At 50.4% G+C, this 27,815-nt stretch overlaps 1 protein-coding gene across 3 annotated transcripts in view; it reads right to left on the bottom strand.

Moving 5' to 3' along the window:
• Positions 1–9,038: 9,038 nt before the first annotated feature.
• Chst3 (carbohydrate sulfotransferase 3) overlaps positions 9,039–27,815 on the bottom strand; it is a 37,121-nt gene continuing 18,344 nt past the window's right edge. For 2 of the 3 annotated variants that reach the window (XM_050143632.1, XM_050143614.1), the window contains exons 2-3: positions 17,406–17,641; positions 9,039–16,439 (exon numbers count right to left, since the gene is read on the bottom strand). In XM_050143632.1, coding sequence (XP_049999589.1) covers positions 15,152–16,439; positions 17,406–17,554 — 1,437 coding nt within the window. In that variant the 5' untranslated portion in view covers positions 17,555–17,641 and the 3' untranslated portion in view covers positions 9,039–15,151. Of the gene's footprint in view, positions 16,440–17,405; positions 17,642–25,944; positions 26,106–27,815 lie in introns of all 3 variants that reach the window. The other variant, XM_050143623.1, reaches the window with a different exon arrangement.

The raw sequence follows: 27,815 nt of genomic DNA, 5'->3' as shown, positions 1-27,815 counted from the left end.
AGATTCACATCGGTCGGGCGCTGGGAACTTAGAGAAAAGCCTGTACCCCGGGAAGTGATAGGCTCCAGCAGGGAAGCAATGCTACTGCTTTATAAATGCTCTCTCTGCTGATTGAGGTGCCTCCCCAAGCTTGTGTTTGCAGCCTGTGTCCAATTGGGTATTTTTTCCACTTCCCCATTTTCTTCTCTTCCATTTGTGTTTGTAGCAGGAGGGTTACCCCTGAGACTTGCCAACAAGTCTCATTATCCCTCTGGATTTGGAGGGATAATGAGAGGGCACAGGGCTTGGTACCTCATTGGAATTAGAGGAGAATATTTAGACATCTATCATTTCCTTCAAGGCTCAGGGACCCTTTCGGAAGGGGTGGGAGGGTGGGAAGAGTGGAGGAGCTGGAGGAAGCTGCCACCCGGCCCATTAGCTCAACTGTGCCCACTTACAAACCATCATCACAGCTGGGCTTGGGGACTGCCACCGTCCCTCAGAGAAGGAAGAGTCTTTGGACCCTCACCTTGGGTATCCAGCCACAGCTCCCACCCAGCTGTGTACGGGTCTGCCCCAATTGCATGTGGCCTCAAGTTCTGGGGAGGGGCTAGGGTACATGGGCCAGAGAAAACTAGAAGAGGGGGCTCTCTGTTTACACACTAATGGGGGCTCATCCAGATTGGGTGCTTTAAGGTCATCCATGCATGTGTCCACCACACACTTAATGCTCTACAAGTAAGCACAATAAGAATGTCAGCGCCCCAGAGTGAACTTCGGTACAATGATGCCTTGGTTTTGTTGGTCTTAAGGAAACCCTGGACAACTCAGGTTCCTAATACCTTATCTGGCCAGCAGCAGTGACCTGTCACAGGCGCATTCTGGCTGGCACACACCAGCCCCTACCCTAAACTCTCCAGTCTAGGGAATGAGCTGGACCCCTTTAAAGCCCAGTTTCTCTTTCCTGTATAACCCAGCCATTTTGGCTACGCCTGTCTCTGGGGGTTGCAGGTGCTCTCTCTGCTCCTTCTCTCCCCGCCTCCCATGGCCACATTCATTCTGGACCCTCCCATAATGTCTGTCTACGTTCTCCCTCATAGCTACAACGAGCCTTCTCAACCACACCTGGGAACGTCACGGCCTCACGTTCATTTGTTCACTCAGGTTTGTCCAGGGCCTCAGGCGGAGATGGTAGCGGAGGGAAGCAATGTTAGCAACACACAGCTTCCCTTGGTCTGCACTGGTGGGTTCGAGGCCAGCTGTGAGCAGGAGGTTGGTTTGTGTTTTGTTTTTCTCTTCCTCTTGCTTAATTATATCAGCCTTGGGTTTTCTTGTCCCTGAGATGTTTCCTTCCTGGTTAGACTTTCTGTGGGTTTGGGGACCAAAGGATGGGACTGACTGAAGTCACACACAGAGGGGCCTGACTGTGGTTCGAGTGGTGAGCTTACACCTGTGCACACTGCCCGTCCTTCATCTTCTGAGCTTCGCTGATAAGAATGTCTGGATCCCTAAATTCACACGTTGAGATTGTAACCTCAAAAACAAGGGTGTGAAGAGGCCAGACTTTGTGGAGGGCAGCAGAATGGTGTCCGCATGATTAGGGTTTATGCCTAAGATCCCCAGAGTGCTTGTCTGTCCCTCCCTCCTTGTGAGAATAGTACCTCTGAGCCAAGCCCACCGGGCTTCAGCCTCTCCCAACCCTGACTTTCTAGTCTGCCTACAGGGATGTTCCCCATGGCTTTCACTGTGACCACTGCCTTGCCAGCCCCCCCCTCATTTCTTCTTTTGTCCATTGTTACTGTTTCTGGAACAGCGGGGTTCACAAAGCAAGAATGCAAAGCTCATGTGACCAGAAGTGCTATCCCTTTCCACTGTGTGGACTGGACTCATGGTGAAACCGGGCCTTGGAGATGTCACTCAGAAAGTGACAATGTTGGGCTCCAACCTCTCTGTTTGTTGTCTTCTCCTCTCCACCCCCTGGGGGTTAAGGGAACTCTGACACAAGCCAACATTTCTCCTGAGAGCATTTCCTGAGTAGAAACAGTGGGTGAAGATGTTTAAGGAATTGAGTCAATGGACTCCGGGAGCAGGGAAAAGCAGGGAGTAGATAGGAATAGCATCCATAGGCACACACAGGCGTCTCTGTTTGGGCTTGCTGTCTAAGTGGGGACAGGCGGGAGATGATGGCTAGCTGCTTCCCCTTCCAGATCTGGTATGGTCTCTGTTCCCCGTTGCTACCCAGCTAGCGATGCTGGAAGACAGAAACCAGACCTGTGTTGGGACCATGAGCAAATAGCTCATGTCCAGTGACTGTCCCAGAGCACACAGGGAGTCCCATTTGGGAAAGGGAAGTAAATGAAGAGGGAAATCTTGTTTTTTCAAAGGTTTCAACATTTGTTTGGAAGCCTTGAAATGGATTCTGGTTTATTGAGTATTGGGAGTGGTTGTCTGGGATTTGGGTTTTGCCGGGAAGGAGCTGGCAAGGACTCCCAGGGCTTTCTCATCATTATGGGTAGGTAACGCCAAATCAGTGGTTCTCAACCTGTGGGTCACGACCCCTTTGGGGGTGGGATGTCCCTTTCGCAGGGGACACCTAAGACCACTGGAAAACACAGATTCCTTACAAAAACATTACAATTCATAACAGTAGCAAAATTACAGTCGTGAAGTTGCAATGGAATGATTTGATGGTTGGAGGTCACCACAACATGAGGAAATGTATTAAAGGGTCCCGGCATGAGGAAGGTTGAAGACCACTGCTCTAGATAGTCCATCCCAGAGAGGTTACATCACCTTGGGCAGAAAGTTACATTTACGGATTTGAGTTCACATTATCGTCTACCCAGGAGTTTAACCAAGTGTTAGGAATTAACCGTTGGTGTAGTGTCGCCCCAAAATTCATATTGAAATTCTGGGTCCCAGGAACTTAGGAGGCAGCTCAGCAGATAAGGGTCAAGCAAGCGTGGAGATCCAGGTTCAATCCCTGGCACCGCATAAAACAGGCATGGTATAAACCCAGCTCTGGGGAAGTAGAGGCAAGAGGATCAGAAAGTCAAGTTCAAGGTCAACCATGGCTACAAAGCAAAACTGGGCTAGGCTAAATGAGACCCTGTCTTAAAACAAGACAAAAAAACAAAAAACAAAACCCAAAATAACTCAGGGTGTCTGTGCTACCGTCTTCCCACACTGATGCGTGGTCACGGTATATTGTGCTTGCCAGCTGTCTCTCCTGGAGAGTCCCTTGGGTAGCATGTGGCCAGCTTGCCCTTCCCCGATGTGACTGGAGTGCCCCTACCCCACGGTGAAGTCATTGTTCTCACCATCTGTTCTTTGTTCCTTCTTCCCATGGTGGCCTGCATCTATCTCCCTGCTTCCAGGCCCCAGATGGAACAGGGCCATTCTCTTTGAGCACCAGGGGGGTTTACACAGAGCTGGGGGTCAGTCCCTCCCAGAGCTGGCCTGCTAGGCAGAAGACCCTTAGACACTGGGCTTTTTCATGGACCAATGAAAGCGACTTGTTTTGTGCCCAGTCCTAAGGAAGGCAAGAGTTGGGGACTTGTGTGTCATCTTCTATGGAAGGAACCTTTTCTTTGGGAACCCAAGGGTCAGGGGAGGTACTGGAGAGAAACTTAGAGCATCAGGGTACCATGGTCTTGAGAGCCAGGACAAGCGCTCAGGTCTGGTTCTCAGTCAAGACGTGGAAAAGCAGGATGCAGGGATTCAGAACTCTTCAAAGTTGATGTTGGCCAATCAGAAAGAGAGACATCTCTTGACATAGGAAAGGGGCTGAGTTCAGGCCCAGGTTGGGGATAATGGGCTTTAGTGAGCACTTGCCTGAGAACTGAACATATGTGCTCCATGGTAGGGCAAGCGGCAGCCTAGCCTTACTCTTCCCAGGCCTTGGGAGATGGGCTGGGTGGTTTTGTGTCAACTTGATGTAAGCTAAGTCATCTTAGAAAAGGGAACCTCAGCTGCGAAAATGCCTCCATAACACCCTGCTGTAGAGCATTTTCTTAATTAGTGATTGATGTGGGAGGGCCCAATCCATGGTGAGTAGTGCCATCCCTGGACTGGTGGTCCTAGGTTCTATAAGAAAGCAGGCTGAGCAAGCCAGAGGGAGCAAGCTAGTAAGCAACACCCCTCCATGGCCTCTGCATCAGCTCTTGATTCCAGGTTCCTGCCCTGCTCGAGTTCCTGCCCTCACTGCTTTTTTTTTTTTAAGATTTATTTATTTAGTATAGATACTATGCTTTGCCTTCATGTATTATAGATAGTTGTGAGCCACCATGTGGTTGCTGGGACTTGAACTCAGGACTTCTGGAAGAGCAACCAGTGCTCTTAACCTCTGAGCCATCTCTCCAGCCTCCACCCTCACTGCTTTTGATGATAAACTATTACATGGAACTCTGAGTGAAAAAAGCCCTTTCCTCCCCACGCTGCTTTTGATTGTGGTTTCATCACAGCCATGGTATCCCTAACGGAAACAATAATGGTCGCTGTGAACATTCTGGATCCTCTTTTTATTTATTCCCCTTTGTTTTTTTTAAAGTCATCTCTCCTTATGTAGTCTAGGCTAGCCTGGACCTTGTGTGTCTCCTGCCTTTGCCTCCTAAGTATTGGGGTCACAGGCATGTACCCACTACATCTTCCTCTCTGGACACTTCTAAGCAATCCAAACCACACACTCTATTCTAGACCCCCCAGGGTCCCTCTCTGAGGACAAGGGGAAGAGATGGGTTTCAAATCTGTAGAACCGGCTGTATTATGAATCCTCACAGTGCTAATACGGACCTGCTGGGTCAGAACCAGCTGTATTAGTCCTCACAGCTGGGTTGGGTCCAGCAATTGGGGTTTAACAAGCCTCTGGGGACAGGATAGTGTGAGAGCCAGAGGGAGATTTTGAAATGTATCTGGGGAGTGGGGGTGGGGAAAGGTTGGCGAGATGGTTCAGTGCTTAAAAGCACCATCTGCTCTTCCAAAGGACCCAGGTGTCAAACCCGGGTCCCAGCATCCACATGGCAGCTCATAGTTGTTTGTAACTTCAGTCTTAGGAAATCTGACACCCTCTACTGGCCTCCAAGGGCGTCAAGCACACCTGTGGTGCACAGACCTACAGACAGGCTAAATATCCATATACATCAAAATAAAATGAGTAAAAAAAAATTAAATTAAAAAAACTAATGTAGCCAGGACTCAGGAGTTAAAGGCATTCACTGCCAAGCTTGGCAAACTGTGTTTGATCTCAGGAGTTCATCCCACATGGTGGAAGGAAAAAACTGATTCCTGTAAGTTATCCTTAGACACACACAAATGCTATGGTGCACACAACTACACACACACACACACACACACACAGTGAGTAAGCAAATACTGGAGTAGTTCAGAAAGGTGTTTTTTTTTTTCCTTTCTGTATTTTTAGACAGGGTCTCTCTATACATAGACTAGTCCAGGCTATCCCAGACTTGCAATGATCCTCCTGTCTTGCCTCTGCTTCCCAAGTGCTAGACTTGCAGATGGAGCCACCTTGGTCTTGTTTGGTTTTAGACCAAGTCAAAGGAGAAGCATTGACTTTGGCATCTTCTTCAGCAGCCCCCAGCTCATCTCCTCCTGAGGGGGAGCTGCCTCACTCCCTGAGGGGAACAGTATGATCTTTAAGGGAGAGCGAGGCCATAGCTGCCATCCCATAAACATCCCCACACTGTTCTCTTTCTAGGCTCAGCTCTGGAAGCCAGTCCCTATCCTCCCCCCTCTCGGCAAGCTACCCTGCCAACAATTGTAAAACCTTGACAAAGCCCAGCTTTTGCCCTCAGCGGCATCTCAGCTCCATTCACACCATGTTCACGCCCTGCCAACCCTCTTCTTGGATTTTGGCGCCTTCCTGGTGATGATTCAGGAGGAATTAATCTCTTGTCTGGAGCAATAGACCAGTGGTGGACATGGATGGCGTGGGAACTTCTAGGAATCACGGCGTCATTTTGGTTGACTTCTCTTCAGTGTTCTCAGTCCGGCGCTTTCCCTCTGCCCTTCCCGGGGCTCCTGCCAGCTACTCCGCTCTGTCTCAGGTCACTAGAATGTTATACTCACCCAGATGTTCCCAAGCGGATGACTGCAGTGTCAAACCAGAGGGATGGTGAAGCCGGCTGCTACTCTCTGATTCTACTGCTTTTCCAGCATGCGCGCGCGTGTGTGTGTGTGTGTGTGTGTGTGTGTGTGTGTGTGTACCTATGCTATAACCAGAGGTGACTCCTGGCATCCCTGGTGTCTAGCCCAGTCTACCCATCTCCACTTCTGTTTTTCTTTTTCTTTTCATATTTCTTTGAGATGGGATGTAGCCCAGGATGTCCTTGAACTCCTGATGTATCCAAGATCCTCATGCCTCTGCCTCCTAAATGCTGGGGTCAGAGGTGAATGCCACCACACCTGCTTTGTGCAGTGATGGGTACCGGACCCAGGATTTCAAGCATGCTAGGCAAACACTCTATCAACCGAGCTATGTCCCAGCCCTCTTCTCTATTTCTGAACACATGTCAGGTGTCACCACATGGGTGCTGGTGCTCCCCTTGGTTATGAATCATTCTCCTCTTTCACATCCAACTCTGCCTCCCAGTGTTCCTGGTGACAGCCCCACAGGCTTCCCCTTGGCTCCTTCTCAGACTGTTGAGCTGAGGGAGATGTCTTGGATTTATTAAAATCAGCCCCACATTGGAGCCAGATGTCTTCCATAAAAGGGGCCGCCGCCCTGAGTGACGGGCTCTGCTCAACTATCCCGAGTCCCTTTCTGTTCTCATCTCATGCCTGCTACAGTGTCTCTCCTCCCAAATCAAATGTGAAGTTATACATTTGCATTGGCTTCTGAGTCTCATGTGGGGGTCATGCAATGTTTACTGGGCTGTTCTTCGAAGCCTTCTCTATGGGAAAGTGAGAAGAAGCTGGGATACCAAGGTGCTGGTGGATGTGGGCCAAACCTCTTAGGAAACCAGAGGTGGGTGCCAATCTTGTAGAGGAGAGCTGGTGGGGCCAACTTTTGTGTGATAGCTTGTATTCTGACAAACAAAGCTCGCCTGGAGATCAGAAGGCAGAGCTAGCCGCCAGTTAACTATAGAAGCCCAGCAGCGGTGGCACACACCTTTAATCCCATTACTTGGGAGGTGGAGACAGGATCTGACCCCGTTTCGGAGGCAGGAAGGAGACAGGAAGCAACTGGAGGCTGCTCCCATTCTCTGACCTTCCTCAGTCAACTTTCTTTGAGGCTGGGTGGGCAGAAGAGTAAGGCAAAGCCCACCCCAACTGCATTTATTATGTTAGTAACCATAACGGTAATTGGCCAGAATAGTGAGAGAAACGGTAAGGGATGTCATTGGGCAGCATGGGGCAAAGACCTCTATTAGGGCATCTTTGCCGCTTCCTCTCACCCCATCAGACTATTGGGCTCAGTCAATATTGCCTCTGTTTTGTATTTCTGCTGAAACCTTGGGAGGATGGCTTTGAACCTGGACAGCCAGGCCCTGGAGTTAAAAAGTCAAATGACTTTTGAAACAGGTCTCACTCTAGAGCCCACACTGCCTTGGAATGCACTAAGGAGCCAAAGGTAGCCTCAGACTTGCAATGATCCTCCTTCTGAGTCCCCATGCTCCGGACTGGTCCCCACACATAGGAATTGACAAGCCAAGGACCAGGGGTTTGGGTGCCAGGAGATTTTATGTGACAGAGGTGTTGGTGTCATGAACACAGTGTTTCACGGCAGCTCCCATCTCACAGCTACACCCCCATTCCCTGTTTGAGGTTTTGATGAGGCACAAGGATGGGTGGGGCCCTTGAACATGACCCTGGGGTTTTTATCCCCAGCCACTTCCCCACCACCATCTCTGTGCCCCTGAGTCCTAATGCTTCTCTGTGGGGTGCCTAGAAACTGTTCTAGAGAATGCCAGGGCCTTAAAGTAGTTTTAAAATTTATTTATGTGTCTTTCCACGCCTGCTTATTGTACATAAATCACAGGCGTGAAAATGCCTTCAGGGTCCAGAAGAGAGCTTTGTATCCCCTGGAACTAGAGTTACAGGAAGTTGGGAGCTTCCTGATGTGGGTACCGGCAGGGAGGGAGGACCAAACCCAGGTCCTCTGTAAGAGCAGCAAGTACTCTTAAACACTGGGGGGAAAAAGTCAAAAGAGTATTTCACCCTTAATGGCTAGAAAAAGGGACCAGGCATGGTGATGAACACCTTTAATTCCAACACTGGAGAGGCAGAAGCAAACAGATCTCTGTGAGTTCAAAGCCAGCTTGGTCTACATAGTGAATTTCAAGCCATCCAGGAATACATAGTGAATCTCTCTCTCTCTCTCTCTCTCTCTCTCTCTCTCTCTCTCTCTCTCTCTCTCCCTCCCTCCCTCCCTCCCTCTCTCTCTCTCCCTCCCTCCCTCCCTTTCTTTCTCTCTCTCTCCTTTATAGGGGCTGTAGGTCATCTTACAGAGTGCTTGCCCAGTTCTGGGTTTAATCCCCGCATCACATACGCTAGGCATGGTGGTACATGCCTGTAATCCTGGCACTCATTGGTAGAGACAGAAGGTTCAGAAGTTCAAGGTCGTCCTCCATCGTACAACAAAGGCAGCGCCAGCCTGGGTTATGTGAGATGCTACTTCAGAAAGTCCAAAGGTGGTGTGAGCAGGCACGATTGTGTGGAGAAATCCTTAATGTTGATCAAAGGAACTAGGTCTTTCTCAGCACCTTAGATAAACTAACACACTCAGTAATTTCTCAAGAGCAGCTGGGGGTGTGCTAGAGAGATGGCTCAGCAGTTAAAAGCATTGGCTGCTCTTCTAAAGGTCCTGAGTTCAATTCCCAGCAACCACATGGTGGCTGACAGCCATCTATAGTGGGATATGATGCCCTCCTCTGACCTAAAGTCAATAGAGCACTCATACATAAAATAAATAAATCTTAAAAAAAAAAAAGCAGCGGGGACACAACCCTAAATGTACTTGGGGACACGCTGCTGCAGGCCCCAGGCTAGACAGGTCCCAGATGATCCAGAGGCTTCTTTGGTTTTTGTAGGTAACCATCTCAGGACCTCATGGTACCCAAGTCCTGTGTTGATGGCTTGGGACGTAGGGCAAGAAGAATCAGGAGCCCTGAATGGGGTGAGAGAAAGGAGAGGGTGAGGTAGGAGGCAGAAAGAGGCTTCCTGCTATGCTGGTGGCTCAAGGTGGTGGGTGGGTGTCCAGACCTCTTTACTCTGTGATTAAACCAATTTATTTCTGTTGGGTCATTTGTGGCAGGAAGCCCAGCCCAGAGCAGATGGGCCAGTGCCGGCCGTATTGAAAAGGGATCATTCGTTTTGGGTGTGATCTCGCAGGCTGGAACATTGAAGGCTAGGATGGAAATGCTTTAATTTGCTAAGACTGGGACCAGGGGAAAATAGTGTGACTGGAGATTGAGTTTTAGGAGGCAGGGAGTTCCCATCCATCCGTGCTGTGCCTCACTGCTGTGATATCTCCACTTCTGGAGCCTCTGCCCTCAGGGTTCTGCTCTTTCACCTCTGCACAGCTGCCTCCTAGCTCCTAGACCCCAGCCCCCACCCCAAGATGGTCTCCCTGTGTCCCAACATGAACCTTCCCTTCTCCCTGGGGCAACATCTGTTTCATCCTGAAGCATCTTAGGTGACAAGAGGGCTTCCTATCCTTTGCATCCAGAATGCTCTCAGATGCCCGGAGTTACAGTCATTACTTGGCATGTGGGGGTGGGAAGAAGTGGTGGGGCCCCGTGGGAGGTCCTCAGGTCTCTGAGAACGAACTTGAAGGGGACAGTGGGTCCCCGCCCCTTCCTCTTCTTTTATTTTCATGTTCTGGCCATGACACAATGGTTTGGCCCATGGACTAAAATGTCCCCAACCCTGAACCCAAACAAACCTTTTTGCTTTATAAGCCAACGGCCTTAGGTGTGTGTGTGCTAGTAACAGGAAACTGACTGAGGCAGGGCTGGAATCTAGTTCACACCAAGGCCACGATGGCAGAGGAGCACAGCTGCATCTTGAAGGGACTCCACGACACTGCTCAGCGGAAAGGGTTCTTAGCCATCTTCTCACGGGGCTGTTGCGGTTTTAGTGCAGGCAGAATGAAGCCTCAAGCAGTATCTTGGCATGCAAAAAGAGCCACCCTTTAACTGACTTTCAAATCCCTAACACGGCTTTGGGTGACAATGTTTGTGGGCGGTTACACATTTCACCCCTAAGTGAAAGTGAACCCAGATAAGGTAAGTGGCTTGTCCAAGACCAGACTGTGACAAAGCCGGACCTTGTCACCAGGTCCTCTCATAGTGGGTCAATGCCCCTGTCCCTGCCCTGTAATATCTGAGTGTCTCAGACATCATGATTCCATCCGAGCAGGCTCTCCAGACCCGCCATCCTGGGATCATAAATAACATTCTTCAGGCCCTGACACCTATGTTCATCCACGCTCCTCGTGGGCTTCTGGCGCTTGGGAGTGGTTGGGAAAGGGTCACAGTGTAAGTCACATGTTTCTCACCGCCTCGAATGGCGTTTCTTCTCTTCGTTTTTATGGCTCAATTACTGCTGAGGACGAAAACAAAGGATCGTGACAGAATTTACTGCTTGTTCATTTTTAATTAAATAAGTCAGGCAGGCAAGCCACCAGGAGAAAGGTTTCACATTCTAGTCCATGAAGCCGACTCTGAACAGTTATCAGCTGTCAGACGAGAGCGACAGAACCGGGTTTTGGAAGATTATCTGCAGCCACCATAAGAACATGCGGGTCGGTGACAGAGAGAGGCTGGAGTTGTGTGCGGCTGCACTAGAGGCAGAATAGAATGTATCCCCCTACACACACACATGTACTCCTGAGCACACATGCACATGCCATGATCGTTCAGACTGGGAAGGTGTCCCGTACCATGTAGCCACGAGGCAGGGCACTGGGCCCGGGTACCAGCACAAAAGAAACATTCGTAGGACCCACCAGAAGTGGAGGGTGGTGGTGAGAACCAGGGACTAGAATATCTAGGGGAGGTGGAGACCACACGGGAGGCAAAGTTCAAGCCCAAATATAGTGGAGGCAGGTGACATGGATGCTCTGTTTGCCTGGTCAGAAGCTGACCCACAGTGAGGCCACAGTAAAGGAACACCGTATCTCTATCTTCAGGAATATGTAAGGAGTCTGTACCTATGCAGTGACAAGGACACAGGTCAAAGGATCTTGACTTTTTCTTTTGTTTTGTTTTTCGAGACAGGGTTTCTCTGTAGCTTTGGAACCTGTCTTGGAACTAGCTCTTGTAGACCAGCGCTGGTCTCGAACTCACAGAGATCCGCCTGCCTCTGCCTCCCGAGTGCTGGGATTAAAGGCGTGCACCACCTCCCGGCATTAAGACACTGGAAGTTACAGGCTCTGCCTGTACTCTTGAGTTGTAAGGCATGGTTCCACTGTTTCAGAGAGTGTTTGGACTTGGGAGGGAATGTAGCTATGCTCCGGGAACTCACTGCCTCCTTGCATCTCGCTGAGCCAGGATCTTCATAAGCAATACACCAGCTCCAGGCCCTGATTTTAGTGAAGTTCCCTTCTTCCCACGTGCACAAGTTGGGAGGACCCATGTGGCTTCTTGGAAGTCTGGTCCCTACCCCTTTCTCCCCCCGCCCCCCATCTTAGAACCATCCCTCTACTTTTGTGGTGGGACTGCCTTGAGGATGCGCCTGCCCTCCAGAGTCCAGCACTGCTCAAGGACCAACCCCCTGGTTGACTGAAGCGGGCTCTAGTGTGGAAGAGGACTGAGGGATTTGGGGGTATGGGATCAAACCATCTGCTACTCCTAACCCCTCCTACCCTCCCTTCTGGCTAGAGAGACAATGGGTGCATCTTCCACCATAGGCCAGACACCAGTAATGATAAGAATCACTGCGATAGACCACCTGGGTGCCCTTTGATCTTTGGGGTTAGATCAGCAGTTGTCTCATCCCACCAACAAGGCCATTTCTCCACCTAGCCCTATGCTAAGAGTCCCTAAGCATAATCCTAGCACAGCACCCAAAGAGATGTCCAGTTATTTTCCCCACACTGTCCCTCTCCAAACCTGGGAATTTTTCCTGGATGGCTGAGCCTCAGGGGATGTTTCAAGGCTATGTCCACCCACTCACCCACCTGCCTGAGTTGTTCTGTTGCTGCACACAGCTGAGCAAAGCAATACAGCAGAGGGCCCTCCTATTGAACTTCTGAACAATAAGAGACCCACAGAACCTCTTTATCATCCTGGGCTTCCATGAGCTGGTCCTGTCTCACCTTCTGCGTGGTCCTCAGGTGTCCTAATGTGTGTGTGGCATGCGAACTGTTTCTATTATCAATGTTATTATTATTACTTGTACTTCTTGATTAGCGTACAGTTCTCAGTCCCTGAAAATAATACCGTCTCTTCTTTCCACAAAATAAATAAAGTCAACTTGCTGTGCCCACAGCATTGTCCACGTCCTGAGAAGTCCCAAAGGTCCACTGTGGGTATCTGTCCTCAGGGAGCTGAGACACAGATGCCTTGGCCCTTGGGGCAGGGAGTGGGAAGGAAACTCTCACCTCGGCCCCTCCCACCCCCCCATGTGCTGAGAAGGGAATGTGCTCTGCATGGGGGCATGGAGAGAGGGTATCTACACCCCTGAGCATGCCCACAACATCATGTCCCCATCGAGTACCAAGAGCCAATGTCCCTGTGACCTCAGGCAGGCACCTGTCTTCTACACACTCGCTCTCAGATGATCAAAACCTATAGTAGAGACTGGCTGGACTGACTCTGAGTTCTGGTTTGGGACCCAGCAGCTGAGCAGGCAGGTCACAAACCCTACAATATGGGGAGTGTGCTGTGTGCTGCCATCGTCCCTTCCCCTCGTCAGTGCTAGCCATGCCTGCTTCCACGTGACTACGTGTTCGGTGTCTGTATCACTCACACCGGCTCAGTCCAGCTTAGCTTGGACGGTGCCAGCTGTAGCAGCTGTCCAGAAATAGCAGTGTGGTAACCAACCCCCCACTGCGGAAGTTCCGAGGCTAGCCTGGGTTCTGTGCCTCAGCTTGCACAGGGAGGGAAGAGCTTCTGCCTTGGGGAACCTAGCTGCTCAGTCAAAGGCCTCTGAACCCGCCTCCCGCCATCTCCTTCCCTCAGCCACATGTTGGGGATTTTCAAAAAAACCTGTTCTGGAGCAGGAGTACAGACTGCTCTGGACGCTCAGAGATGCTAGGCTGGGATCTTAATTTTTTTTCCTTGCAGAGTCTGACCTCAAAATTGATAGATAGAGTTGCACCTTGAACTTTTGGCTGCCAACCTCTACTTCCTGAGTGCTGGGATTACAGGCATGTGCCAACATACCTAGCTGGTGTGGTGCATGGAACTGAAACCAGGGTGACGTACACAATAGATAAACACTATAGAAGCTGGGCTACCGACCTAGGGCCCAATGGCAGCTTCCGAGAGTCATTCTACATGGAGTTCACACAGACATGCATGTAGGTCCCTAGGAGGCGCTGAGTGACTCCTAGCAGAGTCACCTCCTTCTGGTCTACTCTTTACCAGGAACCAAGCGTTCCCTGCCAGGATCAGCCTAGATTTGCAGATTAGCACGGGGGAATGCTCCTACAGAAACAAAACCCCAAACAGCCTTAAAACAAAAACAGCACCAAGCCATAAATAACTTAAAAAGCCCAAATAAAATACCTACTCATCTTGAGTTGAGCATTCCTCTTTCCCAGAACCCTAAAGTAGGCATTCCTTTTAGACACTAGCTGTAACCATGGCAACCCGAGGGCGGACCTCTGTCAGCTAGGAAGGAACTAGCAGGCGGCTGCTCAGGGAATCAGGGAAGCTGAGTCCTGGTGTGGCTTCTTCCTACAGAACACTCTGAACTTTGGCTGGCTCTAGAAGGCGCTGACTGGAAATAGTAGGCCTATGAGCTGTCTTTTGCTTTCAGGGACCAAAACTGGGCCTGAAGTTAGGCCTCAGGCAGTCTTCAAAAATGGGCGTGCTCCCGAGGAATGATCAGGATGGAGCCTTTGGACGGCAGTCATGTGAAGGTTGGTCATGCCATCTCTAAAATATTCTGCCTTCCAGCTGTGGCGTGTGGCTGGGTCAGAGGAGGTAGCCATGGCAACCCCAGATGCTTAGCGGTGATTCAGAGACCAGCATTCCCCTCCCAGCTCTGGTCAGGGCAAAAAGTGTCACTGCCCCTGCATATGGCCCCTCTTCACATAACCCTAAAAATGTAACTTAAGGCTCCTGTTTAAACATGTGATACAGGAAAAACGAAAACAAAAAACAAACCAAATACTGCGAGCAAAAAGAATGGGGATGCTTTTCTATATCAGTGTGTGTATGTGTATATGATTGTGTGTGCGTGTGTGAGAGAGAGAAAGAGTTTATGATGCTTTCTTGTCTCTGTGCTGAAAGTACACGTATGTTTGATTTTTCCTTATATTTGTAGTGCTGGGGATCAAACCCAGGGCCTTGTGCATGAGAGGCAAGAACTTTACCACTGAGCCACACTCCCAGCCTTGCTCTCTCTACATGCACTTTGGCTGATATTCACGAGTAGCCAGAACAACTAATCAAACCCCTTTGTATCAGTTGGTAAACAGCCATTGTCCCCTCAGGAGCTTCAAATGTCCCCCTTCCTCACCCTAGGCTGCCCTCCTTCTTCTAAGGACTCAGCAGATCCTAGGCTTTTCTGTCTCAGAGCGGAAAAGGTTAACATTCAATATAGTAGGAGATCTGAGTGAGTGGAGCAGGCCTACGCCCTTCTGGTTGTTAAATATTTGGACTCTGGCCCACACAGCCTACAGGCCTTTGTGTGCAGCATGTTTTTGTGACAGTGTGAGGCAGAGCTGGGGAGGTGTGTCCATACACAGGAACCAGCCTGGGTCTGCTTAGGACACTGCAGGTCATAAAGTGTGTGGGAATGACCAGTACCACCTAGGACACAGGGCACTGCTGTCCTCAGAGGAGCCCCGAAGTCCTGGCTGCGGCTGAACTGGGGAAACTAGCTGGCCAGAGGCCTGCAGCTACAGCCAGGGCCTATACCCCCATCACCGCTCCCCATTCTGACTCTCTGCCAGGGCTGTGTTTCACTGCCAGGCTGGGTGTGAGGGAAGCAGGGCCAGCATTTCATGAGAAGGGATTCCCAGGGTCCCGGGCATCCCTCACTACGTGACCCAGAAGGTGCCCCGCTCCTCCAGCAGGCTGATGGAGCGGTTGGTGAGCGAGGCGGCATCTCTGGCCAACTTGTAGCCAAAGAGGTGCATGGCCGGACCGCAGGCAGCCTGCACCACCTGTGCCAGCTTGAAGGGCATGCTAAAACGCCACTTCTCAAACTGCTCGGAGGAGTTCTTCTGAGTCGAGTAGACGTCGCTGCTGTCACGGGCCGCTTGGGTGTTCTTTTGGATCCAGTCCTCCACCTGTGGGGTCAAGGGGATGCCTGCGAAGCCATACATCTCTCTGGCCTTTTGCAGTGGCCTGCGTGCCACGTCCTCATAGCGCACTAGCATGTAGCGCCCACGCAGCCAGGCTGGCTGCCGCAAGCCCAGCTCGGCAGATAGGCGGATGCTCTCACAGTTGCCCCGCAACCGCTGCACTTCATCCTCGCTTAGCCGGTCCTGCCCCTCTGTCAACCACTTCTTCCAGCTCTCATACTTGCCCGCGAAAGCCACCATGCGTGAGGCCAGCACGGCCCGGGGGTCGCGCACCAGCTGGATGACTCGAAGGTCCAGCCTCGGATCCTCTGCCAGTGGCTGTAGGAACTCCAGCTGACGGATGCGCACAGCCTTGAGGGCCATGTGGTCCTTACTGCGGCAAGCCTCTGCCGCCAAGGTCACATTGAGTGGCCCGCAGCGACGGTTCCTGCAGTGGTATTTCTCAAAGACCTTCTTGACAAAGGGTGTGCACACTGGATCCTCGCAGAGCGAGCGGCTGGATCCCCGGCGGAAGAGGAACTGAGTCAAGTGGTCCTCAGGAGGTGGACTGATGAAGGGCTCCAGCACGTACAGGTCGCACAGCAACAGCTGCTTGAGGACATCGCGGTAGACGAGCGCTGAGCCTGCAGCGCTGGCACCTCCCGGTTGGAAGGACACGGTGCGTTCGATGTGCCACAGTGGCTCGAAGAGGTAGAAGATATTGCCCTGCTGGTTGAAGAACTCGCCCACAAATGAAGAGCCGGTGCGGGTGGTGGCCATGAGGAGTACGTGGCGCCGGTGCCCTGCTGCAGCCTGGTGGGATGGCTTCTCTGCGGCAGTCTCCTGCCCCTGGGCCTCCATCGCTGGCTCCACGCCCAGCTGCAGGCTGAGATTGTGCAGGCGGCTCTGCAGCTGGGAGAAGTCAGAATCCAACTCGCTCAGGGACAAGAGAGATGCGTTTTCCGATAAAAGCAGGGCTGGGTCGGTGCTGTTGGCATCCGTCGCCACAAATTGAGGGATCTGCTTCAGCTTGTCAGAGACCCTGAGTGGGAGTAAAGGGACAAGGTCTGTGGCTGATTTGGGAGGCCAGCCCCTGTACTAGCCTAAACAGTTTTAGCTGGGTCTCTCCAGAGCATGCCTAGAGGCTAAGGATTGAGTGTGGTTGCTTTGGCATAAACCCAGGGGTGACTCAGTGGGAAAGCGAAGCAGTTCATGATGGCTACATATGGGCCCACTTTCACTAAAGAACTCGGGCACTTGGCCCTCTGACGCTTCTCGCTTGTCTGGTGCAAGTCAGTAGCCGCTTCAGGAGAGTTAAGACATGCAGCAAGCAGGCATGAGCTGATTCATCTCCAGTCCTTCCTTACCCTACCCTCCTTCGCTGAGGCTGTTCTGCAGGGCTTTGAATCTGGGAGATTCAGGACTAAGAAATGGTTTTGTGTTTAGCAGGTTTGCCTCACACAGAAATAGACTGCCAGCTCAAGGACAATGTAGGGTCACTCCCCTGAGGTTGAGTGATACACAATTTGGGCTGTTGCCCAAGTTGGTCCTATCCACCAGAGTGGCCCTAGCAGAATCCTGCTTCCCGTGAGCTCAGCTTTACTCATGACATCAAGACTTGAGGAGGGGATAGGCTGCTAAAGGGAGCCTCGGTGCTAGAATAAACAAGTAGGCCGTAATAGCAAAGACCAAACATCAACTATGTGGCAGGCCATGGGCAAAATGTGATTACATTTTTGCATGACTGTCTCCACAAGGTGGCATCCCTAGTCGCAGACTAAAGAGAACCACCTTGCCCAAGTGAAGTGTTTCACCTAAGCCCTTGCAGCTGGGAAGGGACCATAGGTGGGGTGGTGCCAGCCTAGGCTGCCCAGGTCTTGCTGCCGAACACCTGATCTCAGCCTAAGATGCAGGAGGGGCTGGTAGAAGGTCCCCTGAAAATCCCAGTGTCACCTCTGTCTTCAGACCCCTCACCTTGATAAAGGAGACCCGTGGTTGAATTTCTTACCTGGATATGATTTTGTTTTCCTTTTCAATGAAGACAAAAACTATGAGCACAAATGCCAGGAACAAGGCATATTTGCCCCGGATCTTCAGACTGTGCACAAAGTCCTGGGGCAAAGTGAGTCCTTTCTCCATGGGTACAGGCGGTGCCATGAGGCTCCTCAGGCTGGCAGCTGGCCCTCAGCTCAGGGGCATGGCTTGGCACCCAACTTGTCCTCTTCAGGTGGGGATACCCTCATCCTGCAGAGAGACAGGTACTCAGGGCTATATTTATAACAAGGCCCTCTATAAGAGGTTTGCACCTCTTTATCCACCTGCCCCAACCTTCTAAGAGCTGGGATTACAGGTGTATGCCACCACACCTGGTAGGGATTTATTTAATAGGTTACATTTAAAGGTCAGAGGCCAGCACTCTGGAGGGAAGGCAAGGAGATCAAGAGTTCAAGGCCTGCTTCAGCTGCACAGTGCATTTGAAACCAGCCTTTTGTTCCTACCCCCAAACAAACACACACCAAAAACAGGGACCGGAGAGATGGTTCAGTGATTGAGAACACTCCATGCTCTTGCAGAGGACACAGGTTCAGTTCCCAGCACCCATATGGCAGTTCACAGCCATCTGCAACTCCAGTTCCAAGGGATCTGATGTCCTCTTTGCCTCTATGGCTACTGTATGCATATGGTGAACAGACATACAACCAGGTAGAACGCTCACACATAAAATAATCTTTAAAAAGAAAAAGCCCACGGTAAACAAAAAGCACACTTTCCTGCAGCTGATACTCTATCCAATAAATGTGCTTATTTTCCCTCAAAAACAAGACAGCAGTAAGACACCCAAAACGTTAACAAGGAGCCAGGATGTGATAGTACAGACTTGAAAATCTAGGAAACCGAGGAAGGAATATTTTTTTTTAATTCAATGCTAGTTTGAGCTACAGAGTTCTGCTGGGCCAGCCACCTACATAATGAGTATTATGAGTGAATGAACGGATGAATGGCAAACCCTTTTATCTACCCCGTTTCCCTGAGTTTCTCTGCTGACCACAGAGGCTAAAGGCCTGCACAGTCAAGCATCACATGGGATATTTAGATAAAGGAGAATTTAAGCCACTGGTCCCCACAGTTATAATGGAGCCACGGAGCTTCAGAATCCTGACCAGTTAATGACATCACAGCTACCAATGCCACGTGCTGTGATACTCGTGTAAAGTCACCTGCTGAGCTACCTGCCACACGAAAGCACAACACACGGCTGTGGCTCAGTTGGTCCAGTGCTTACGTAACACAAAGGCCTGGGTTTTCGATTCCCAACAATGCATAAAACCAGAAGGTGGTGACGCATACCTGTAATCTCAGCATCCAGGAGCTGGAGGCAGGAGGATCAAAAGTTCCAGGTTACCTTTAGTTACAAAAAACCACGGTATGCTGGGCTGGGCTAGCTTGTAGGTCTTGTGTTTTCAAGAGTCTCTGGGTTGCACAAAGAGGCTCAAAGGAGCTGAGGCTTGTGGCTCAGTGGCAGAGCACTTACAGTAAGTGCTCATTATAAAGGAGATGAACCAGGGGCACGACACCGCTATCTTCTCACTCGGGAGTCTAGTACCTTTGGCAAGATTTGCGGGTTGACGGAACCTGATGGCCATACATCTGCAATCCTAGCTACTCAACTGGTGGAGGCGAGAGGATTGCAAGTTCAAGGCCGGTCCTGGCAACTTAGTAAGACTGCATCTCAAAAACAAAAAGTAAAAAGAGAAGGAATGAGGCCCAGGGACAAAGCGCTTAGCATGCTAGAGTCTCAGGTTCGATCCCAGGCTCAAGCAGAAACAGTCAGGTTTGGGGATTGGGGTTCTCTGAGGGCAAGCTTCTAGCCCCATCTCTCCCCTGTTTCCAGGGGCTTTTTCTATTTTGGAGTTGCTGGCCCAACTTCTCCACCCTCACGGCAGTGCAGCGTTCCGGGGAGCTTCCCGGCGCTGCCAGGAAGAAGGGAGGCACAACTGAGCACAAGTGAAGAGAGTGGCAGTCCTTCACCCACCCCTGTGTAGCACTGGAAGCCCAAGGGCCAGGTAGCTGGCCAGGAGTGGGAAGGATGCAGGTTTGGGGGGCTAGGTGAGAGGACCCCAAAGCCAGAAGTTCACAGGGTCCCGAAGGGGATGGAGGGGGCCCAGATAGGGACTCACTCAGCAAAGGCTAAGGCAGAGCTTGCCCTGCAGGGTGGTATAACATGGATAAAATTTTATGCTCCCTCCCTCCTGGGGCGGATAAGCACATCGGGGTCCTGTGTCCCTTATGTGGCTTAAGTCTGGGTTGCTTCCTCCAGCATCTCCTATTCCATAGCGCTCATCTCTCAAATCCCCTTGGCAAAGCGCCCTTATAAGCCACCCCTCCAGCGTGTAATGGACAGTGGTGAAAGATGCCAGGATCCCACGCTCAGCCCAGCTCAGCCTGGGCACAGCTGATGACGGGACAGTACCCTTTACCCACATGGACAGCTCTTTGCCTGCTGGGCGCAAACAGAGACAGTAAGAGAGGACAGAGTGCCGAGCTCCTCCATAGCAACGTCCATTTGGTAAGGGCCATTGTATGCTGGACCCTAGCTATATTGGGGTCACCTGAAGGAGCAGCACCCAGACTTCTTGTCTGGGAGGTGGCAGTGGGTATCAACTGGGACCCATCCTCATTCACCACTCATGCCAATCAGCCACACAATTCTCAAGAGTATCATCCTCCTGCCTCATACCTTCCCTGGTCTTTGTGTCTCCTTCTGAAATGTCCTTTTCCCCTTAAATAACACCCTGGGAGGCTCCTCTGTCACCTCCAGAGAGAGGGTGACCCTTGCTGCATTTCAACCGACCATGAGCAAAAAAAAAAAAAAAAAAAAAAAAAAAAAAAAAAAAGGCTTTGTCAACCCTCCTCTAACACAAGGGGGCGCCTATGAGCACCTGAACACATCTGGGTGGGCACAACTGAGAAGTGGGGAGTGTCTAAGACACGCAGCCCAGTGTTCCGGTGTCTCTAGCTGCTGAAAACCCTCCAGAGCAGAACACAAGTCCTCTAAGGCCTTGAGGATGGGAGCCACATCTCACTCCCAGTTTCTGTGGGCACCATGCAGCCCCAACCCTTCCCGCTTCTCGCCACCTGGGAAAGCCTAGGTGGTATAGAAAGTGGAAGAAGCCCCTCCCCCACAGGAATCAAGTTTAGGTTTCTCATTCTTCACACAACTGACAAAATCAGTAAAAATTGCGACACGTTCAGGACTCGTTTTCCTAAGATATCTCAAATGAGAAGTTTTAAACAACAAACGTGTCACGTTTGTTTAGAAACACAGGCTGAAGGCTTCTGCGACCTTATCCGCACTCCTGCCCACCACAGACCCGAGCAGTGCACCGCAGGAACACCTTACGATTCCACTTCATTCTACAAAAGAAAATTCCTTAAAATAAAAAACGAACAAACAAACGAAATAAATAAAACCTCCAGGCATGGTGACACAGGCCTTTAAATCCAGAACTTGGGAGGCAGAGGCAAGTGGCTCTCTGAGTTCAAGGCCAGACTGATTACAGAACTAGCTCCAGGATAGCCAAGGCTACACAGAGAAGCCCTGTCTCGAAAAGCCACAAGAAGGAAGCGGAGGAGGAAGAATGTGGAGGGAAAAAAAGAAAAAGGAAGGAAAAGAAGAAAAGAAAACCACATCTCTTGGACACTATAGCATAGCATAAAGCCATGAAGTCACACTAGTTGCTGGAACAACACTGAGCCTGACTGTCCATGTTTAGATTTCCTGTGTGCACTCACGTGGTTTCTCGCCTCTCCGTAATAAACTTAGTTCTGTCCCACATAGACTTGTCCTGAAATTATTTTTTCTGAGGGGTAGTCAGCAGCCCAGTGTCACCCCAGTGGAAGTAGCTAAGTGGGGGACATGAGTGAAGAGATGGATGCCCTTCCAACAATGCTTAGCCCAGTGTAAGATGCTGAGGCATTCTGTGTTGATAGGCAGTTCCAGGGGAAAAGGAGAATGCTCGCCAGTTCCACGCGTGAGTGAAGCATGTGGGAGAGAACAGACTGGACATCTGCGGTGGGCGTGTGCTAGGATGTGGGGTAGGCGGACCAAGGGCAAAATGTCACCGTTCATTCTTGAATTCTCATCTCCTGGGAGCCTTTATCTCAAGCCTCTAACAGCTGTGTGCTCGTGAGGGGAAGGTGGGAAAGCCCTCGTGGCAACCGCTGGGTCAGAAAGGGAGGGAGGCAGCTGGGTGGACAAGCATTGCCAAGCAGGGCACCAGCTCCCTCACTCTCCTCAGGGGTCTTTCTGCTCCGGCCTCTCCCATGACTTGGCAGACCTCCTCACTAGAGAACTGGTTCCCCACATGGATGGCTTCCAGCCAGGCTCTTCCACTGAGACCCCGATGGATTGCTGTCCAGCCAGCCCTGCCTCCATCCTTTTGGAGGGGTCCCAGTCGTCAGGAGACTGAGAACGAAGCCGTGATAAGGGCCTGAGCCTTGCCAGACACTGCATCAGGTGCCAAGATTCCCCTCCCCTCTCTCTGGGACCCAGAGCACGGCAGAGACAGCCTCAGCTGTTCCGTGCCTGGACGCACAGCCTTTCCCAGAAGGAAGGGAGCTCCACAGGCAGAGAGGAAGGACTGACCACAAGAAGCATTTCCCATAAGTGGGAAAGTCTTGAGTCCACTTGTGGAGGACAGAAGGCTGACTCCACTTAGTGGCCCAATCGGACAGTGAGCGGTCCCTGAATCCTTAGAGAGTAGAGACAAGGGCTGGGTCTTGGAACTCTTACAAGCCATTGGTCAATCAGGATGGAGAAAAGAAGTTACCTGTTTCTGATGAGCTGGGTTTATCCATGCACTGACCTGTCCGGGCTAGACCCTATTTCACAGGGAAGCATCTATAGATGGCCTGGGAAGGTCACGCCCCTCCCTACCCCACCCCAGGGTCATGACTTTAGTTCTCACAGAGCGGTGTATGCTCAGAGGACACTGGTGGTGATGTAAGTGAAGGAGGAAGAGAAGGAATGAAAGCGAGGATGGGAGGGTACATCTGGCTAATCTCAGGATCCCAGCATCCCACATCCCATCCAGAGTGCCGGCATCCCGGAACCGCAACAGCCTAGCATCCCAGGGCTCCAGCTGCCTTCTCTATAATGAACACATTTCCCCAGGCACAGGGCATGCTTATAACCCCAGCACTTGGGAAGTGAAGGAGGTAAAATGACCAGGAGGTCAAGTACATTCCCAACACACACAAGTAAATCAATGTAAAAAGAAACAGAATGAATCCATCTGTTATTTCTTATATGTGTGTCCAACCACAGCCAAGACAGAAGAGCAGAACTAGTCAAAGGCAAAGGTGCCCATGGCCTTATAAGGACTATGGGCCTGAGTCATGGGGATCTAGAGAGCTAAGGGCTAGCCTGATAGAGCGATGAGGTAACCCTGGCAAAAATCAGCCCAAGGCACCCCTCCACACTTCATGCCCATGCATGGACACGGGAAGCACCCGACAGTCGCAGTGGCTTAAAGTGCAAGGCCTGAAGAGCAGTCCCTTGCCCCACCCCGCCAGGCCTAGCAACCTGCAGCTAGGCCTGCACCAATGCGGCATGGTGACTGGTGCCCAGGCTGCCTTCAATCACACAGCAGACAGTCTGGGGAGCAGTCTGCTCCGTTAGAAATGAACCCTGGACACTGGCCAGGCAAAGCAATGAAACGTTCCACCAGAGGGAATCAACTGCCACCCATGGGGCTCAAAACACAGAGGCAGCTACAGAAGCACCGTTGACAATTCTCATGCCTTTCTATGGTGTTAGTATTTTGACAGTCGCATGCTTGCCTCACTTGAAAAAACTTTCGAGCTTCAAAAAAGGCATGCAGGATCATCCTACGGGCAGTATGAGAAAGGCAGGGATCGGGCTGGGGCTGTAGCTCAGTTGGTAGAGGACTTGTCTAACATGATGAAGCCCTGGGTTCCAGACATAGCACCCCATACAACTGGGCATTGCGGCACACATGTGATCCTTGAGCCCTCAGAAGGTGGAGGCAGGAGAATCGAAAGTTCAAGATTATCTTCAGGCTACATAATGAATTTGGCCTTTGATATAGGAGACGTCATAAAAAAAAACACAACTACATAAACAAGACGGATGCCAAGTGCAGGAATGCCATCTGTCGTTCTTGCTACCCAGGAGGCAGAGGCCGAAGGATCACTTGACTGTGTGCAGAGCATCGGTCGGAGAGATAACAGGGGCTCTGGGGACAGATGCTGGCGGTGGTGGGGCTGCACTTAATTCCGGGAAACTGGGCATTTAAAGCAGTGGTTGCTTGTTTTAAAAAGATTTATCTATTTTATTCTGTGTATGTGTATGAGTGTTTTGTTTGCACGTATGTATGTGTATCGGGTGCTTGCCTAGTACCTGCAGAGATCAGGAGAGAGTGTCGTGTTCCCTGGAACTGGAGCTACAGAGGGTTGTGAGTTGCTGAGTGGGTAGTAAGAATTGAATCCAGGTCCTCTACAGGAGCAGACAGTGCTTAACAACTGAGCCATCTCTTCTGCCCCTAGAAGTGGTGAGTTTTATGTTATGCTATGTATTATTGTTATTCTAAGTAAACATGTGGGCAAAGGGGTAAGAAGGACAAAGGAATCTGGAAGGGTGCCCGTTCTTTCCTTGGATGGTGATCGTGGCTTCTAATGCCCACTACAGTAATCACAGCTCTTGGTTGTGGCAGGGCTCAGTAACCATCTGTGGAATCAATGAATGAACTTGCGTGGTGTGTGGAACGTCAGTTCCTGCGTTGGTACTTGTCTTTTCTCCCTATGTGAACAGAGTGTTGGGCACCGGTAAAATGCCTGATTTGGGACTGGGGATGTAGCCCAGTTGGCAGAGGGCCTAGTGTACGTGAAGCCCCGGGTTCTATCCCTGGCACCTCCTACTGTGGTGGGACACAGCTGCCATTTTCAGAACTTGGGAGGTGAGGCAGGAGGCTTAGAAATGGAAAGTCACCCTCCTCTGCATAGCGAACTGAATGCCAGCCTAGGCTACATGGGATGCTATTAAAAAAAAAAAGAAGGCTTGATTTTGGTATTGGCTTAAAGCTCAATGAAGATGCTCACATTAGGTCGCTGAAACAAAGAGACCCGAGGGTCTCCCGGTGGTCACAGTTGCAGTCTGTTTTGTTTTGTTTGGTTGGTTGATTTTTATTTTATTTTATTTTTAAAAAGAGTCATAGTGAATGTCATCTGTCACCCCAGCACCCAAGAGACTGAGGCAGGAGGATTTCTGTGAATTTAAGGCCAGCTGGGGCTACATGGTGAAATCCTATCTTAAAGCAAATATCATGAGCTGAGACAGAGAAAGGAGGGGGGGGGGGGAGAGAGAGAGAGAGAGAGAGAGAGAGAGAGAGAGAGAGAGAGAGAGAGAGAGGGAGGATGCTGTGGTTGCTTTGGGCTTCTTGCTGTCACTTGCTATCTTCTGGGTGCAGAGCCAGTCCACTAAAGGTGAGCTGGAAGGCAGAGCCCCTTCGCCCTCCCAGCTACAGGTAATTCCCTCTTGTTACAAAGAAAAATTCCCCATCCTTTAGCATCCTTCTTTAGGACGCCATGCCACGACAGCATACCAAATTCCAACTGTCTCTTGCTCCTGCATGCCAGCCTTCCATGCAAGAACATACACCCTGCAGGCTCAGCGTCAAGCTCTTAAGACCATAGGCCCCAGGGTCACATGAACCTCAAGGTTAACAATGGTCAAAGCCTTGAAGTCTGCAAAAGCTGGGACAGAACACCAGTGGACAAGAGGCTCACTTTATCCCTCTCCTTATCCCTATCCACCTCCGGCCCTCACTTGGTATGTGTTTCCCTGAAGGAGAGAGGGGGTGGAGAGAGACAACGCTTCAGAACGGCAGGGAAGACGGTCGCCAAGCCAGGCCGCATACAGCTGGCAAAGATCTCGACACGGCTAATTTTACGTCGCTACTCACATGCCTTTATATGCTTTTATGAATAACAGCCAACATTTTTTAAAAGTCTTGAGGCTTTCCCACAAATGGATTTTTGGGTTTGGAGAAATTTGGGGGCAAAGCCACTGGGGCGTGTCTTGATCACGAACACAATCTGCTTTGGATATTATAGCAGGGAACTTTGGTGTGCAGCTGCTAGAGAAAGCATGGGAGGGTAAATTGGAGGCACACGTGTATCAGTCAGGGTTCTATAGAGGAACAGAACACACACACACATATATATATATATGTCACACATATATCCCATATATGGGATTTATGTGAAAGTGGCTTATGGTCCAGCTAGTGCAGCAATGACTGCCTACCCAACTAAAGTCCAAGAATCCTGTAGTTGTTCAGTCCATGAGGCTGGGTGTCTCAGCTGGTCTTCAGTACACACTCAAATCCCAAAGAAGCAGGCTCTAATGCCAGTGAAGGAATAAACTTGTCAGTGAGAATAGGCGGGCAAAGCGCTTCCTTTTTCCATGCCCTTTACATAGGCTGGCACCGGAAGGTGTGGCCCGGGTTAAAGATGGCTTTTCCTACCTCAAAATGTCCAGGTTAAAAGTGGGTCTTCCCACTTCAAATGATTTAATTATGGTAGGTCCCTCACAGGTGTGCGCTTGGGTCTTAGTTAATTCCAGATGCCGTCAAATGAACAACCAGGAATAGCCATCACAGCACTTGATGCCATTTCTTCACATAGCCTGCAAAGAACAAGACATCCTGGGGTGTTCCATGTGTGTGAAGTTCCAGAGACCCCACCCACACAGCTACGGCATTCACCCAGTCCCGTGTGCCACTCCCCATGGCCCTGCCTTGCTGGAAGTGAAGTGAAGACCACATGGCTGGCTCTGGTCTGTGGGATGTGGGCGAAAGTGATGTAGGCCACTTCAAGGCCTGGTCCTTAAAACGATTCCACACATTCCCCAGAGGCTGTGCTGAATGGCTGGCCATATGTGTGGGTGGGCTTAGTTCAAGATGGAAGCAGCTGGATCCACGCTGCTGTGGGAGAGCCAAATGTGCTTTTGCTGTGTCAAGGTATTCAGATTTGGGGTCTGACTGTTTCAGCAGCAGACCCTGTCCCTTTCCTGGCTAATACAAAGGATTGTCCCATAATACTGATGAGGGTGTCCTTTTGGAAGGACTGATTGGCCAAAACAACATAATTTACATTATTATTATGGTAGATTATTATTATTATTATTATTATTATTATTATTATTATTATTATTATTGAAAGTGAGGACAGAGCCAAGGGCCTTGCCCTTGCTAGACTGTAGCACTAAACTACCCCCAGCCCATCATCATCATTATCGCCGTTGTTGTTGTTATTGTTGTTGTGAGCCAGGGTCTCATAAAAGTATTGCAGTCTGGCTTAAAACTAGAAATACTGCCAAGGATGACCTTGAACTTCTGATCCTCTTGCCTCCACCTCTTAAGTGCTAGGATTCCCGCTGTGAGGCACCATACCCAATTTTACTAGTTTGTTGTGTTGGATATTTGTCTTCATTAGTTTTTTATTGCTGCGAAGGGACACCATGACTATGGCAACTCTTATAAAGGAAACCATTCCATTGGGGTTGGCTTTCAGTTCAGAGATTTAGTCCATCATCATCATGGCGGAAAGCATGGTGGCGTGCGGGCAGACATGGTGCTGGAGAGGTACCTGAGAGTTCTACATCTGGATCTGAAGGCAACAGGAAGTGATAGCAACACACTAGCCAGGCTTGAGCTTCTGAGACCTCAAAGTCCTAGTGACACACCTCCTCCAACAAAGCCACACCTCCTCCAACGAGTCCACACCTCCTCCAACGAGGCCACACCTCCTAATAGTGCCAGTGCCTAAGAGCTTATGGGGCCATTTTCATTCAAACTACCACAGCACCTCAAGTACTTTTTTTGTTATCATAAAGAGATACTGTGACCAAGGTAGCTTAGAAATTAAATATTTAGAAAGCATTTAATTTAGGAGCTTCCTTTTAATTTCAGAAAGTGAGTCTATAAACATCAGGGCAGGAAGCAAGGCAGCAGCAAGCAGGCATGGTGTGGAGTAATAGCTGAGAGCTCACATTTTATCCAGAAGTTGAGGAGGAGAGGGAGAGTCTAACCGGGAATGGCACACTTCTTCCAACAAGGCCACACCTCCTGATCCTTCCCAAATAATTCCACTAACTACAGGCAAGGCATCCAAATATATGAATCTATGGGGTCCGTTTTCATTCAAACCACCACACTGAGTATTGAATCCAGGGCTCCATGCAAGCTAGGTGAGCACTCCACCAGCTCAGCTATATCCCCAGCCCCTATTACTTCTTGAGACAGTGTCTCACTTGAATGCCACAGTTCAGAATATACGTATTCTTTGCTGTAGCTTAAATGTCGGTGCCCCTCCAGAATTTTTAAAGTTGAACTCC

Source organism: Alexandromys fortis, unplaced genomic scaffold (assembly GCF_014885135.2).
Source record: "Alexandromys fortis isolate MF-2015 unplaced genomic scaffold, M_Fortis_MF-2015_v1.1 scaffold_9, whole genome shotgun sequence".
Lineage (NCBI taxonomy): Eukaryota > Metazoa > Chordata > Mammalia > Rodentia > Cricetidae > Alexandromys > Alexandromys fortis.
This window is presented reverse-complemented; position numbering and strand designations above follow the sequence as displayed.